The 15,575-nt window shown below is 53.7% G+C and overlaps 2 protein-coding genes across 2 annotated transcripts in view; both read left to right on the top strand.

Annotated features, from left to right (window-relative positions):
• Window positions 1–1,360, top strand: part of COLEC11 (collectin subfamily member 11) — a 38,495-nt gene extending 37,135 nt beyond the window's left edge. Inside the window, exon 6 of the mRNA XM_089923487.1 lies at window positions 65–1,360. Within this exon, the coding sequence (XP_089779613.1) occupies window positions 65–470 (406 nt within the window). The 3' untranslated portion in view covers window positions 471–1,360. The remainder of the gene's footprint in view (window positions 1–64) is intronic.
• Window positions 1,361–12,903: 11,543 nt separating this feature from the next.
• Window positions 12,904–15,575, top strand: part of LOC111168010 (doublecortin domain-containing protein 2C) — a 124,442-nt gene continuing 121,770 nt past the window's right edge. The window contains 2 exon segments of the mRNA XM_089922504.1: window positions 12,904–12,914; window positions 13,092–13,256. Of these exon segments, the coding sequence (XP_089778630.1) occupies window positions 12,904–12,914; window positions 13,092–13,256 (176 nt within the window).

Below are 15,575 nucleotides of genomic sequence, written 5' to 3'. Positions count from 1 at the left end.
CCGTGCGCGTGTGCTGGGTTGGCGCCCCGGGTTTGCTGGGGACCCGCGAGCGCTCGCCCTCCAGCCCTGTCCCCGCAGCCGTCGCCGGCGTGCGCGAGACGGAGCAGAAGATCTACCTGCTGGTGAAGGAGGAGAAGCGGTACATGGATGCACAGCTGGCCTGCCAGGGCCGGGGCGGCACGCTGGGCATGCCCAAGGATGAGGCCGCCAACGGGCTGCTGGCCGCCTACATCGCGCAGGCCGGCCTGGCCCGCGTCTTCATCGGCATCAACGACCTGGAGCGGGAGGGCACCTTCGTCTACGCGGACCGCTCGCCCATGCAGACCTTCAGCCAGTGGCGCAGCGGGGAGCCCAACAACGCCTATGACGACGAGGATTGCGTGGAGCTGGTGGCTTCCGGGGGCTGGAACGACGTGGCCTGCCACCTCACCATGCACTTCCTCTGCGAGTTCGACAAGGAGCACGTGTAGCGGGGACCCTGTTGCTCCAGCATCGGCGGCCCCTCCGCCACCGGGTGGCTGCCAGCTGCCACCACGGGTGGGAGGCTCTGCCCGCCACGTGGTCCCCAAGCAGGAGTGCGGGGTCCCGGGTAAAGGCTCCTTTTCTGAATCTTAGAGAATGGTGCATGCTTGGGCGAAAAAGAAGAAAAAAAAAAACACGTGTTTCTGGGTATTATGTCTGAAGAACTAGAGTTTTATTATTTGTAGTGTAGACAAAATGTTCGTTATGTAATTATTACTCCGAATCTCTCTTGGCTTTGTGCAAAGTATGAAACGAGATCTTTAAATGTTATAACAGTTAAGTACAAACAATGGTAGTGAGGTCTTAAATGACTACCTTCCTTTTAATTTCTATATGGAAAAGAATCCTCTTAGCTTAGATCAATGCTTCTGTAAAAGTAGAAACAATTTTGCTTTGCTGCGGATTTCAGGAAAAAGAAAAGTAAATGCTCCGAATTTGACAACCGAACGTTGTTCTCTCAGTGTCTTCTCTAGCGGTGTTCGTTATCTATTCCTGTATCGCGGTCGCCCCCAAACAGTGACTCACGACAAAGCATCAATGTCCCCGCAGGTCCTGTGGGGCGGGACTTCACCCAGAGCTCGCCTTGGGCCGGGGGTGGGGGGCTCTGTTTCACCAGCCACACTTGACCGTGAGGTTGCTGGTGGCATTCAGTGCCACACGGGTGGCTGGATGGAGGCCTGCGTTCCTTACCGGGCACCTCTGCCCTGGGCACCTCCCCAAGGACCGCTGGCCGCCTCAGAGCAGTGCGAGCGTGCGCCCATCCTGGAAAGACCCCCCCCCCAATCACTGTCTGCGTTCTGGTCTCAGAAGCCTGTCCCCAGGTCCAGCCTGAACTTGGGGAGGGGACTCCTGGAGACGGGACCGCTGGGGGCCATCCCAGAAGCTGCCTGCCAATCACCCACGGTTCTTCCTTTTGTACATCAGAATCCCCAGTAAAAAATAATAAACATCTTCATTTTTCAAAGAAAACAGGCAGACACGCACCCACAAAGGAAAACAGCTGGGGCTGGGAGCCAGAAGGGGGCTCCGGGGACACCGCTCGCCAGGGCCTCTTGTGTGTCTGCGTGTCTTGGGAGTGAGGCCCCGGCTGCCCGACGTTCTGGACCGCGCCTGCAGGGTGTTTGTGTAGCGACTGTTTTGGAGGAAGGGGAGCGTCTGCCTAGAGCTGCTGGCGCGGTGACAGCCCAGCGCAGTAAAGGTGCCGCTGGCTTCTTCCCCAGGGGCTGGTCCTCTTTGTGCCCTGCAGACTGGAGCTCAGGCCCCGGTGCTATTGCTGTAGGTGCCACAGGGGCCAAGGCAGCGGCTCTGCTCCGGGTATCTGCGGGACCCCCGCTGCACCCACGGGCCTGTGGGGCAGCCAGGCACCCCTGCCCACAGCCCAGGGCCCATGACCTTGAGCTGGCCCAGGTGCCTGCCCCTCACAGGACAGGCAGATCCAGTCCCGGGGGCCTGTGCAAGGGAACTGACCAGGTGGTGACTGCGGTTGGGCGGGGCGTCCTGAAGCCGGAGCTTCCCCAGCATCACCACGACGGCCTCGGCCCATGCGACTGCCCTCGGTCACCTGGACAGAGCTGCCCTGGTTCTAGGGTGGGTCAGGTGTGCCCCACCCCTCCGGGCTCTTCACCGGGGTCAAGGGCAGCCCAGGGCAAGCCAGCGCCTCCCTGGGTCTGGATTCGTCCCTGGTAGGGGAGGAGTTGGGATGGGGCCACTTCTGTGTCGCCCCGGCTCTCAGGTGAAACCAGAGGGAGCCGATCCACGTCCCCTCCTGTCGCCGCCTCCGCGGCTCTGTGCCAGCACGAAGCGCAGGAAAGCACGCCGGCCTTTGTCTGTGCCCGGGTCACACACCTCTACAGGGCTGTGAAGGTTTCAAAGACAATTTGATAGGACAGGCGCAGCCGGCAGGAGGCCAGAAGCACAGCCGCTAATTGAATCCCCCAGCTCGGCAGGAAGGGCCTGCGGGGTGGGCCGTGGCCCCTGATTTGCAGCGCAGGAGGGAGGCGGTCTGGTTGAGGGGAGAACCGGGATTTATTAGGTGCTGCATCGAGCCGTGACCGGAAAGCTGGTGCGCGGGCACCTCTCTGAGCCCCGGGTGCAGCGTGGGCGGAGAGGATGGGCGGCGGCGGCGCACCCGCGCGTCCACACTGCCACCCAGCGGCCGCGGGGGGACGTGCACCCGCGAGACGATGCTGCAGGGGTCCCGGGCCCCCTAGGCTGCCCGCCGCACTGAGGCTCTGGGGGTCCGTGTGTGTGTGTGTGTATGCATGCGCGCGTGTGTGTATGTGTGTGTGTGAGAGACAGAGGTATTGAGAGAGTGTGGATCAGTCAGAAACGGAGAAGGGAGACAGATGCAGAAGAACAAAGGGACAAAGGGCAGCAGGGAGGGGAGGAGGGCCCCCCCAGACCCAGCAGTGCCAGACCCTTCAGGGAACACTCAGCCGTGCTCCGTGTGGCTTCTCATCGAGGCCTGAGTGTGACCCCAGGTGGCGGCAGCCATGGAGACCTGACAAACCGAGGAGACGGGAAAAGCATTGGTCTTCTGACCGTAGGGGTCACGGCGAGCTCTAGCATGGGCTTCCACTCCTCGCCCTGGGCCCGGTGCCCCTGCAGCACGGGGCGCCGAGCGGGGTCTCGGGGGGCTGCAGCGAGAATGGCAAGAGGGTGTCTCCTCTCGGGCGGGGGACCCGCGGCTCAACGCCTTCTTGTCCCCGGGGCAGCCTCTGTCTGTCAGTTCCTGCCTCACCCAGACTTGACAAACTGGCTTCCGCGTCTAACGCCCTGGGGGTCTGGACGGCGCCCACCTGCTTCCTTGGGGGCGGGTGGCAGGCGAGCGCCCAGGAGTGGTCACCAGGGGTAACCCCGTTTAATCTAGCAGATCAGAACCAAGGGCAGGTGGCGTTTCTTAGATGTAAGCAAAAAAATCTTGAGTCTGGCTAATTTAAGCAGAAAGGGAATTTGTTGAAAGCTTTTTGGCAGTTCAAAGGAATTTTGGAAAGACTGGAGAATGTCTTGGGTGCTACACGGAAGGGAGAAGCCCATACACCGTGCAGGGCCTGCAGGGTCCCTCTGCCGGTAGCCGGCTGCAGACAGGAGCAACTGCCCTGCACGCCCGCGCCCGAGCTCCGCGTTCAGCATTGGGATCGAGCCTGTTTGGGTACCTAGATCTCCAGGCCAGTTATGTGTGTCTGCCCAGGTTGTGCACTGCACAGATCCAGAGGCACCACACCGAGAACATTCCGCACACAGTGGCTTTGTATGTGTCTGCGCCCTAGATATGAGGAAGGCTGGGAAAGCTTGCCGTTTGCAGTGTTGATGGCGGGGCGGGAACTCTGCTTCACGAGGGTGGGGAATCCCAAGCAGACCATATCAGGTAGCTTAAACCATCGCCAAACTTAGGGGCTTTAAACAGTAACGGACAAGTTTTGTTCTTAAGAATTTCATCTGGAAGGGGAGACATGTGCCCCTTGAGACCAGAGGGTCCAGTGGGACCCGAATGGGGGAGGGCCAGGCAGGTTCTGGAAGGAGACGGGGGCAGCCTCTCCCGACGGTTTGGTTTCATCCCGGAGGACTGGAGGTGCAGGGGGGAGCAGGGCAGACCAAGACCCGGTAAAGAGAACCCAGGAAGGAAAGTGGGAGGGGTTCCCGAGGCAGGAAACCCCTCCAGGCATCAGAGGCCCCCTCGCTCCGGCACACCTGCTGCTCTGAATCCCTGCTCGGTTCAGCCGCTTACGACTTAGGCTCCCTGGGATAAACTTGGGCCTCAGTTTCTCCATCTGTGATAACAGTGCTCTACAGGGATGAGTGTGATCACCTGTGCCCCTCGTGTGTCAGGTGTGGCCACGTGTGTCAGGCAGGTGCTCAGCTGTCCCCGTCTCACCAGAAGCCCTTCCCCAGACCCCAGGCTCCCAGGGCTGGGACATGTGTCTTTCTTGCGCCACGAGGCACAGGTGTGCTTTCTCAAGGTCCGCGAGCCCCTTTAACCCCCATGGAAGCTCTGTGTGCGTCTGCACTTTCCCGGCTGAGGGTCCTTCCCGTTCTCAGCCCCCCCGGCTCTCTCCTCTGCCTGGAACCACTGCTGGGTGTGCTGAACACATGCTCTCACGGAGGTCTCCTAGAGACAAAGCCCAGGGGCCCTGGGAACCAGGGAGGAGGGGCTTCAGGCCAGGTTGCTGTTAGGGATGGGGGCGGACAGTGGCAGGGTCAGCGACAGCGGGGGGCCCAGGTCTGCCTTGGCCTCGCACGGGGGTCTTGCAGGGGCGCCCTTGGCTTCTGCAGGGAGGGGCTGCTCAGCTTGGAGCTCTAGCTGCCCGCAGCCCTTGTGACATCACACAGGTGAGGCCTGTCCCCGGGAAACTCTGACTCCCCAGCTCGGGCCCCTATAAATTTTCTCCTGCTGGCACCTGAGTACCATGGGACCTTGGCTGGCTAGTGGGAAGCAAGAAACCCGATTCTGAACACCGAACGTCAGGACTCCTGGTGAGCTTGGAGGGCTGTTTATAAACAACTTGCTATTTTAAAGTTGTTATTGCAGAAGGAACAGGGCGACAGAGAGGAATTTATCAGCACAGCAAGCGTTTGACCCCTTTGAGAGGTGAGGGTGGGACGGATCTCCGCAGACGTTTGGTGTTGGGGGTGGCTGAATGCCGGGAATGGTGTTTGCGGAGCTGGGAACAGCCCGAGTGTGCTGAGTGGCTCTGGGCTCTGGTCCTGCTCTGCTGGGGTTTTAGTCACTTTGGTCTGTACAAAAACACTAAAGAACTAAGCCCACAGGTGAAATGAAACTTTGTCCCAAAGAAGAGCCACGCATCCGAGGGAAACTTGAACAAATTCCCAAGCACGTCCACCAGGGATCTCCGTGCTGACCTTGGGCTCCCCCACATCGCTACTTGTACGCGCTCTAGTTTTGTCCCACACTTGAATAAACTTCTTTTATCTCGCTATAAGTCTCAGCCTTTTGCCCAGAGGCTTTTTTATTAGGCCCCATCGGCAGTGATAACAGAAGCCTCTGTTCTTGAATGGGAATTGTCAGGACAGCCTGGCTTGCTCCTCAGAGGGAGACCACGCTCCCACATTTCTTAGACTCACCCCGTTGCACCTTCCTATTTTAAGGCAAATCCCAGAGGAAAACAGCTTTTGACTGTGAAATGTCAAGATTATGCTTTTTTTCACCAGGAGAGACAAACGGCCTCACTGCATCGGAACAACCCATATATAATGCTCCTCATTTCTGATGACGGCCTCACTGCATCGGAACAACCCATTATAATGCTCCTCATTTCTGATGACTAAGTTGCAGTTTGCATGAAAAGCTTTAGCATATTCATTAAACATCACAGCCTGGCCTCAGCCACAGACCCTTTGAGAGGCGACCTTGCTCTTTGCCTAGAATTATTTAAAAGCTAATTTTATTCTACTTTAAAAAATAAATTTATTTATTTATTATTTTTATTCTTGGCTGTGTTGGGTCTTCGTTGCTGCGCATGGGCTTTCTCTAGTTGCGGCGAGCAGGGGCTACTGTTCCTTGCGGTGCGTGGGCTTCTCATTGTGGTGGCTTCTCTTGTTGCGGGGCACGGGCTCTAGGGGCCTGGGCTTCAGTAGTTGTGGCTCGCGGGCTCTAGAGCGCAGGCTCAGTAGTTGTGGTACACGGGCTTACTTGCTCCGCGGCCTGTGGCATCTTCCCAGACCAGGGCTCGAACCCGTGTCCCCTGCATTGGCAGGCGGATTTTTAACCACTACGCCACCAGGGAAGCCCCTAAAAGCTACTTTTTTTTTTTTTTTTTTTTTTGCGGTACGCGGGCCTCTCACTGTTGTGGCCTCTCCCGTCGCGGAGCACAGGCTCCGGACGCGCAGGCTCAGCGGCCATGGCTCACGGGCCCAGCCGCTCCGCGGCATGTGGGATCTTCCCAGACCGGGGCACGAACCCGCGTCCCCTGCATCGGCAGGCGGACTCTCAACCACTGCGCCACCAGGGAAGCCCTAAAAGCTACTTTTAAATGAACTAGTAAGGGATTCCAGATTTAGACGGATTTAGAAGTAGATGCCATAGGTGGTCTGAGCACGTGGTCGGGTCTGGGGGCTCCTCCCCGTTTCCCTACAGACCTGGCTGCTCCATCAGTAGAGGTGGTGGGGGCCATGAGCAGAGGGTTTGGTGAGCCCGCAGCCCCTGGTCCCAGAGCTGTGGACCCCCCACTGGCTTCCCTGAGACACCGCAGGTGATTAGACTAAACCCACTGGATCAGCCAGAACTGCCTCCCTCTCACAGGGTCTACAACCTTGGTCACAGCTGCAAACTCTCCTTGCCGTGTGAGGTGATGCAGGCACAGGTTTCCGGGACTGGGGAGCAACATTGCTGGGGGCCTTCTGCCCACCACAGGGTGGACGGGCTGTGCCGACCCCCAGGCCCTCCGTGCATGTCTTTGTTGTTGGGATCAGTGGTGTGCCCTGGCTGCTCTCTCCTCCTGGACTCATTCCTTGCAGTTAGGAAGTGTGTGTTTATGGGTCCCCTTATTGAACTCAGACCCAATCAACCAAGGGAGTCTGCCTATGGGCAAAGTCTGACTGGACACCAGTACAGAGTCCCCGGGCCCTGTGTTTGCATCTCCAGAGAAGATGCAGCACACCCATCTGTTTCTGGGGAACCTCAGGCGGCCTCACGTTTGTTCCCTCAGTGCCCACACAGCAGCCCCCCTCCAGAGGACCTCCCTGCCCCCTCCCATGCTCCAGCTCCGCCCACCTCATCCTGCCCACTCTTCTCCTTGGTTAGCTTTGGATGGATATGGTATCTGAGTTCGTAGGAGGAAAGGTCAGTGGGTCTCTCAGGGTGAGAAGAAGCACTTAAAGCACCCAGGCCAAGGTTCCAGCTCACTTACCACTGCAGGGACCCCGACTAGAAGATCACGAATCAGACCCAAGGGCGGCCTCCCTGAGAAAGCCCATTATTGCAAAAGGCTTCCGAGAACTTCTCTTAAATTGGCGACAGTTACGAGCAAAGGCAGCATCGCCTGAGGTTTAAACAAAAAGACATTTTGCACCCGTGAAAAGAATTCCCCGTCCCTCTGTGTTTTCTTACAGTAGAGATGAGTGGTCCTCAGACTTGTAGGAGAATCACGTGGAGAGCTTAACGTGGTGTGCAAGGCACCAGGTAAGGCACAGAGGGAAAGACCCAGGCCTGCCCTCCAGAGCTTACACTCTGCCCGGAGACGTCCAGACCAGCGCTGGCAACAAGGCAGGCCAGGGCGCTGCGTGGGGTGGGGAAGGGGGGAGGACCACGTAGGTAAGTGATGCTTAAAGGACTCCTCAAGAGGGAGAGGGAGCTGGCCAGACAGAGGATGCAGCAAAGGGAGTTGACGGGGGGTCTGAGGGGCAGGAGCCTGGAGGGTAGGTGAGGGCCCCTGTGTCCCAGGGTTTAGGCCCTGGGGCAGGGGAGGGGCTCCCAGGTCAGCTCCCCTGTGCTTCGCTCGCTCTGCTACATTCTCAGGGGCAGGTGTCAACCAAAACAACCCCTGCACAACCTAAAAGTTGAGAGTTATGTTTTGTTTGGCGGACAAAACTGAGGACGTAAGCCCAGGACGCAGCCTGTCAGTAGCGCTGAGGGACCGCTGTGCAGAGGTCGGGGAGGAACCAGGATCTACAGGGGTTTTTGCCACAAAGACCAGGCAGTCGCAAGATCAAAGATGACTGTTCATTAAAGAGAACCAGACGTCTCAGGTTAATGAATTCAGCCCTTTTCTATGCATGGGAAGAGGCAAGAGTCTGGGCTCACCGGAATCATTCCTTTGATCCGCACCTCAGCTACCTGGGGCCAGGATCCTGTGCTTTTTCATCCTGAGTCCCCGCAGGGGGCCCCCTGTCCTCAGGGGGTGGCTGCAGGGGCTGAGGGCTTGGTGGCGGGCATCCTGTTTCCATCCTGAGCTCCCTCAGGGCTCACCATCTGGGCGGCTGCAATGTGACAGCTCGATGGCCCAACATCCTTTGTTTACTGATATGTTAGCAGCATTGTTTTCACTGATGCAGGTCGCACATAGCAACAGCCCCACAAGCTAGGTCACCCAAACCGCTGGCAGCTCCAGAACAGCCAGGTCCTCCCCTGCCTTTTGGGTTCTGGCTGGGGTCAGAGGCCAGGACACTGCATCCTTTCCAGACCACAGGCGTCCCTGGGCCCCAGGTTCAGTAGGGTGGCCAGCAGCCACTTTAAACCTTACTCTCAGAAATGGTCTGTGGGGGTTTCCCTGGTGGCGCAGTGGTTGAGGGTCCGCCTGCCGATGCAGGGGACACGGGTTCGTGCCCCGGTCCGGGAAGATCCCACATGCCGCGGAGCGGCTGGGCCCGTGAGCCATGGCCGCTGAGCCTGCGCGTCTGGAGCCTGTGCTCCGCAGCGGGAGAGGCCACAACAGTGAGAGGCCCGCGTACCACAAAAAAAAAAAAAAAAAAAAAAAATGGTCTGTTTCGGGAGTTTCCTGGCGGTCCAGTGTTTAGGACTTGGTGCTTTCACTGCCATGGCCTGGGTTCAATCATGGTCCGGGAACTAAGATCCTGCTAGCCTAGCAGCATAGCCAAAAGAAAAAAGAAGTTCTGCTTTGGTTAACAAATCACCAGGCCAAACTACCTGCAGGGCATCCTCTGATGAGCTGGCTAAGACACAGGGGTGACCTTGTGCCACTTTTTTTTTTTTTTTTTGCCCTTGCTCTGTGAAAGATTCACAAAGCCCAATGTCCTTTGTTCTTGAAGATACGTTGGTTTATTTTCTTTCCAAGTGTAAGAAGTTAGCACTTTTGCATCCAGATGGTAAAGGGGATTAAGAAAAAAGTGTGGGAAGGAAAGATTAAGGGGGAAGCAGGCAATGAAATCTGAACAGTTAAAAGCATATTGTGCCTTAACTGCACATTGTTTCTCTCCCCCAGGCAGTTTCACGTTTCCTTTTTACTGCAGCTCCTAATGTTTCACTAGGGAATGAAATAAAACGGTTTGTAATTTATGGTTATTTTATCCTTACTTCTTTCTTTCTTTGGTTAGATTTTATTTGCAACAGATGACTTTTTTGCTCCTGCAGAAAACCTTATAAAGGTACTGTAAATTGGCCTCTGCGAAGTGCTGGGGTGGGGTAATCCACGAAGCCCTGTTAATTAAAATCTCCCCGTGTACTTGGGCTGGGAGTCACATGACGCCAATCAGTGAATTAGCATATTAGAACAGCAGAAAAGTGTAGAAATCAGCCTCCACTCATGCTAAGACATGGCAGAGACAGGCGGGGACCTGACACAGGAATTTGGGACCACTTTGCTCTACGGGGGAAATCACTGAGATCCTCCTGTATTTCTCTCTGCCCCACGTGGTGTTCATAATCCGTGATGGGAAGAAAAGTGGGGCAGATCTTGAGTTTTTTTGAAAATGTTTTACCTGCCTAATTATAAAAATGTAGGACATGTTTATTAAAAAGAGAAAATACTGATAAATATGGGGAAGAGCCGGAACTCTGCTGGAATACTGCCACCCTGTCCCACCAGTGAGAGCAGCGAGAGTTCTCTCGTGAGGGATGATGGACGCAGAGGCCCGGCAGCGGGTGTGACTGCGGTCGGGTGGGGTGTGGACTCTGGCCTGGTGATGTGATTTCTGGCCATCTGGCCACTCTGGTGGCACAGCTGCTCCTTCTGGGCAGGACCCAGCCAGGTCCAGAGCACGCTGAAGTCTGACCCTCTGAGGACACCTCGCATATGCTAACTTACCCGTTGGAGAAAGTGATCATAAAATGAGGAACAGAGATGTTGATTAGCTTGCTCTAGGTCACACAGCTGTCATTGTCAGAGCTCTTACGATTTACCATACTTTTATCTTTGAAAAAGTTGACATGCATCCCCACCTTGACTTTGCTATTCCACAGGCTTACCTTATTTGCACAAGTACACAAAGATATGTAGAAAATATTCATTCCGGTGTTGCTTGAAGGGGAAAAAGCCAACCTCAATGTCCCCTGGTGGGGAGCTAGTTAAAGAACCCTGGGGTCTTTCAGATATGGAATGATGTGGTCATCAGAACCTGAGCTGGCTGCCCACGCGCTGGGACAGAGGTCCAGGCAGGCCATGTGTGCAGGAGACATGCTGGAAAGGGTTCACGCCAACCGTGAGGCGGGGTGTCTGTGGGGAGCCGGGCTTGGGGAAGTTGGTGAGAGAGAGAATGGGCCTTATTTCCTACACTCCACTCTAGTGTGTGTGTATATATATATATATATATATATATTCTCTCTATATATACACACTTACATATGTTCACACTTACAGACCACTTAAGATGTGTATGTATGTATATATATATATACACACACACACACATTCTCTTGTTTGAAAAGAAAAAGGATATTACAGGTAAAGCTAAAGTCCCTTTCACCACCAATTCAATGCCAATTGGCTCCTTCCCTTTGTAGAATTAACACTATGATAAGATTGGCATATTCTTCTAATATATTATGTACTTTTAAATACATAATATGTGCAAGGGGCTTCACAAGCGTTACTTCAACTTGGAAATAGTCTTCGGGGGATGTGCTCACCATTGCTGTCCTCCAGTTAAGCGGTGGGACGCAGCCGTTTGTCTAAGGCTCCACGAGGGGCCGAGCTGAGCCTTCCCCGGGCCCGCCGCCGGCTTCCGTGGTGTCAGAGTGTTTGCTTTCACACGTGGCCACGGAGCAGCTCAGAGCGCGGGGCGCTGGGTGCTCAGCTGGACCCCAGCATCGAGCCTACCTTTCCTCTGACGTCGGCTGAATTCCTGGTTACACGGTCTTTTCGGGGTTGCTTTGGGAATCTGACTGCCCTTTCTCGCTTTGCTCGACAGCCTTTTGGGAGGCACCTAGGTTGCACTCGGGAGTTGCACCAGTGACGGGGCTCGTGGAATGAATCCTATGTGGTCTTACCTTTTGCTGTCAGTGGCTAATTCTGTGAATGAAGGCCCACAAAGAAGTAGGACTACTTTCTCTGAAGGCAATACAGAGATAAGGAGGCACCCCCTGATTTGGAGCGGGTTCCCTGGGCGTGAAGGTGGGGCAGACATCACCGCGCCTGCTCAGGTCTCGCCTAGAGCCCCTGTCTGCACTGCCCATCCGTCCCTTTAGCCTGGGCTCTCGCATGGATGTTAACGATCCACTGTCACACGTCTTTGCTTTACGCGAGTACACTGAGTTTAGGAAGTGGATGTCTGGATGGCAGACCAGAGGGAAAGGATCCCAGGTAAGACGATGATGACTCTGTGCATTCACGCTTGTGAAGTTTAAAACCAGGGGCTGTTGGAAAGCAGTGTACGTTTGGGGTCGATTTTAACCTGGGACCCTTAGAATGCTCTGTCGCCTCTGACGTCCGTTCTGACCATCAGGCTCTAAGAATTCAGGAGAGGTTGTGCGAGCCCTGGTCATCTGTGCAAATAGGAGGGTGTAAACACTTCGTTAGGAAAAGGAAAAGATGATGAGGGCTGTGGATGAAGGATACGAGCTGCGCAAACATCATTTGGTGTGTGCGTCGCATTTGGCTTCAGCACCACTCCCTGAAGCAGGTGTTCTTGTCCCACCTGATTGCCATGGAAACAGCCTCATTCACTCAGCCCAGGTCACATCACCGGTAACATAAACTGGGAACTGAGCCAAGATCCATCCTATCTTTTATGTAACCTTAAGATGCTACTTTCACTCATCGCTACTCATCAATCAAAATACAGTTAAAGAAATGCCTGTAAAAGGAAACCAATCCAGCATTAGGCTAATAACTGGGTTTCTTTTGCTATCATCTCAAGTATTACAGAAATATTGGATAGTTCTAATTTTCTATATTTCTGTGGTCCTCCAGACCTTATGAGATTCTAATACGTCTGGACGTTTTAAGGTGGGTCTGTATCTGACTGCCAGAAACCAAGAACAACACAGCGACACACTGATCAAGAGTAGACTTAGCTGATGCCAAGGAGGGCGCCTGGCTGGGGCTGTAGGAAACCCCTGAAGCTTGAGATGGCAAAGAGCACGATGTTTCTAGGAGACCCAGCTCGATACCGAGCGCCGGCCGAGCTGGGCTGCGTGTTCCCTACGCCAGAGTCACAGCTAAACTTTTTGTTAGTTTGTTTTGGCCGTGCAGCTGTGGGATCTTAGTTCCCAGAACAGGGACCGAACCCGGGCCCTCAGCAGTGAAAGCGCGGAGTCTTAACCACTGGACCGCCCGGGAATTCCCACAGCTAAACCTTTTGGAAGCCAATCTCATCCTTGATTCACAGTTGAAGACCTGAGACTCAGAGAGGTCAATTTGCCAAAGACACACACAACTCAGGAAATGGTGAGTTTGGAATCAGAATTGCTCTCAGAATCCAAGGACTATTCACGTTCTGGTCTGATTAGAGTTGAGGATTCACACGGGAATGGTGGTCATGTACGGTCACGTCAGGAGAGATCTTGAAGCCACGGTCAAGAAGGAACCCACACACGTTTTTCTGTGATGGGAGGAGCGCGTTTCTGGTGTTTTATTTTCATTGTCGTTTTGTTCAATCACGTGCTTCGTCTGCCGAATTCAATCTAAGGTGGGTGTTGCTGTTGTTTACGTCTCCAGGTACATCCAGCTGGGAGTACAGGGGGTCATCCGGGGCTTCGACGTGGACACTTCTCACTTCACACGAGGAGATTATGCTCCTCGAGTGTCAATTCAAGCAGCAAACTTTGAAGAAGGTGCCTCGGGAACCAGTGGCCCTACCCCGGGAAGGAGCATTGTGGGGTGGTGAGGCCCATCTGCCCCCGACCGCACACTTCCCACCCAGACAGGCTCAGCAACTTGTCTAGAGGCCCCCTTATTGCCACGGGAGCTTTACAATGAGATTCCCGCTCAAGTGCTCTGTGATTTTCGAGTTTTACCTTAACAGTGTTCTTCGACCCGATTTAGATTTCATTATTCCCACGCTCTGCAAGCCACCCCTCCCCACCCCATGGTGCCCCCGCACGTCACTGTGAGGTTTGGTGAGCAGGTTGCTGGGGCGGGTGGCAGGAGTGGGCTGCCCGGACCGCCTGGACGATATGAAGCCAGCTCTGAGCCACCTGTGGGAGCAGCGTACCTGCCCCCTTTTGGCTGCCCTGGTCTGCGTAATGACATGACAGCCGCGGGCTTTCCAGAAAGGGTTCCTTTCCACACCCTGGAATACTGGGCCATGTGACTCATAAAGCTCTTTAATTGGCATCCTCCAAGGTTGGTCCCAGAGTTAATTTTTTGGAAACATGTACCATTAAGTGCACGTCTATATATGTACTTGGGAAAGAGGAATCATGTCAGTTAGCAAACGTATTTTGGAAGCACTCCGTGCACAGCACCGTATGAGGCTCCTCAGACATGAATGGGCTCACCTCCTGGAAGACAGCTGGGGAACCCGGAAAGTCACATGGTGATACGAGGGATGCTCCTTTACAAGCAGGAAAGACTAGCAGACAAGGACTAAGATGCCTTCAGCAAGCCCTTCAACTGGCCACAACCGCTTCTATTTCTGAATCGCCCACGTATCAATTCTAAGGATGCCTTTGGGGGAAGTAGTGTCTCTGGAATTGACTTACAATATTCCAAAACTTTACTAATCAAGCTTTCTGAAAACTCCAGTCATGTGATAAATTTGTTGAAGTTTGAACTTGGAAACGATATTTATTATTTAATGAACAGACGTACCACCATATGTTTTGCACCTCTTTTTGAAGTTACCATCGTAATTTAAATACTGAGGAACTTTAACATGTGTGTCTGTTACTTTGATCATCTGATACTTTGACTTAAGAAACGATGTCTTTAGTGTTATTTGGCAAAATGAAAATGACCACACAATCCGCTAAGAGGGTATATATATCCTCTGATTTTTTTTTTTTTATATCCTCTGATTTTGAACACAAACCGTAACCCTAATGGTCACTCTAACTTCAGATAAACAACCAGAAATCCCACAACGAGAAGTCAGGACATGAGCCACAGCCAGCCCTGAGGAGTCTGAAGCCATTGCTAAGGTATGTCTCCCCAAGGAACGGGGTCTTGTCACGGGTTGTTACGACAGCAAGGGAGCAGCCCTCCTTGCCCGGCCATGCACTCAACCTGGCACAGCTCGTGCATGTGTACTTGCCCTGTGTGACCCTGAAGATGTATCTGGAGAGGTTTGTGCAACCCCAGTACCACGGCCTATGCGAGGTCTAGGGCTCTGCTTCCCACAGGGCGGTCTGCTCGCAGGGACCCCGCTGCAAAACGATGCCCGATGAGGTAAATACAGAAACTGACACCTTAAATACTTTTGATAGCAATTGGACGAAGTAACGTTATCCTTGATGAATTTAATAAAATAAACAATTTGGCTTGTGTTTCGGTACATTCTTGTTTTTCCAGGTTTGTCTAGTAATTAATTTATATTGTGTGTTACAAAAGCGTTGATCCAGCGCTGGTTGGGAAATACATAATGGTAACAACAAATGGGCCCTTCCAGTTGAGGAGCACTGATCTAGGGAAACTGTTGAGAGGTTCAGGCTGACCCATTTAAGCCATGGTCCATGGGAAGAGCCCGGATTTTATGTGAACATTCACACCACATTCTGACTGCTTCTTTCTGTGAGCCCTCAAGGTGAAGGAATTTGGAGGCTCTTTCCCAGACCTCCCTGTCCATCCCCTTTCACCACCACCCAGTGGCTATTTTGACCAGGGTGAAAAAAAAAAAGCAGGCCTTTATCCTGTTTATTAAAACTGACACTTGATCTTTATTAGTATTTTTATTAAAGTGTTCCATTAGGCATCCATCATTAATTTTTATTACAAAATGTCCTGCCCTGTAAGCCCCACACAGGCATTAGAATGAGAGAATTTATTGCTGCCTAGAGCCATCACTAACATTTTTATATTTACTGCTAGCTGAAGTCCAACGACTGGAATTGTTTGGTTCCCATGACAGAGCTTAAACCGGGAAATCCTGCTTCCAGCCACACTGTTTTCCTGTCAACTCCCGGCAGAGGTGAGGTCACATACGACTCAACCTTTCCCTGGTAAATATGATGTGGACCCCTCTCCAGCGCTGTGGCTTCTTTA

The sequence above is a fragment of the Delphinapterus leucas genome, chromosome 13, assembly GCF_059928025.1.
Source record: "Delphinapterus leucas isolate spDelLeu-1000000601 "Yukka" chromosome 13, BTC_Dleu_Yukka2, whole genome shotgun sequence".
NCBI classification, from domain to species: Eukaryota; Metazoa; Chordata; class Mammalia; order Artiodactyla; family Monodontidae; genus Delphinapterus; species Delphinapterus leucas.
Note: the sequence above shows the minus strand (reverse complement) of the source record. Positions and strands in the feature narration are given on the sequence as shown.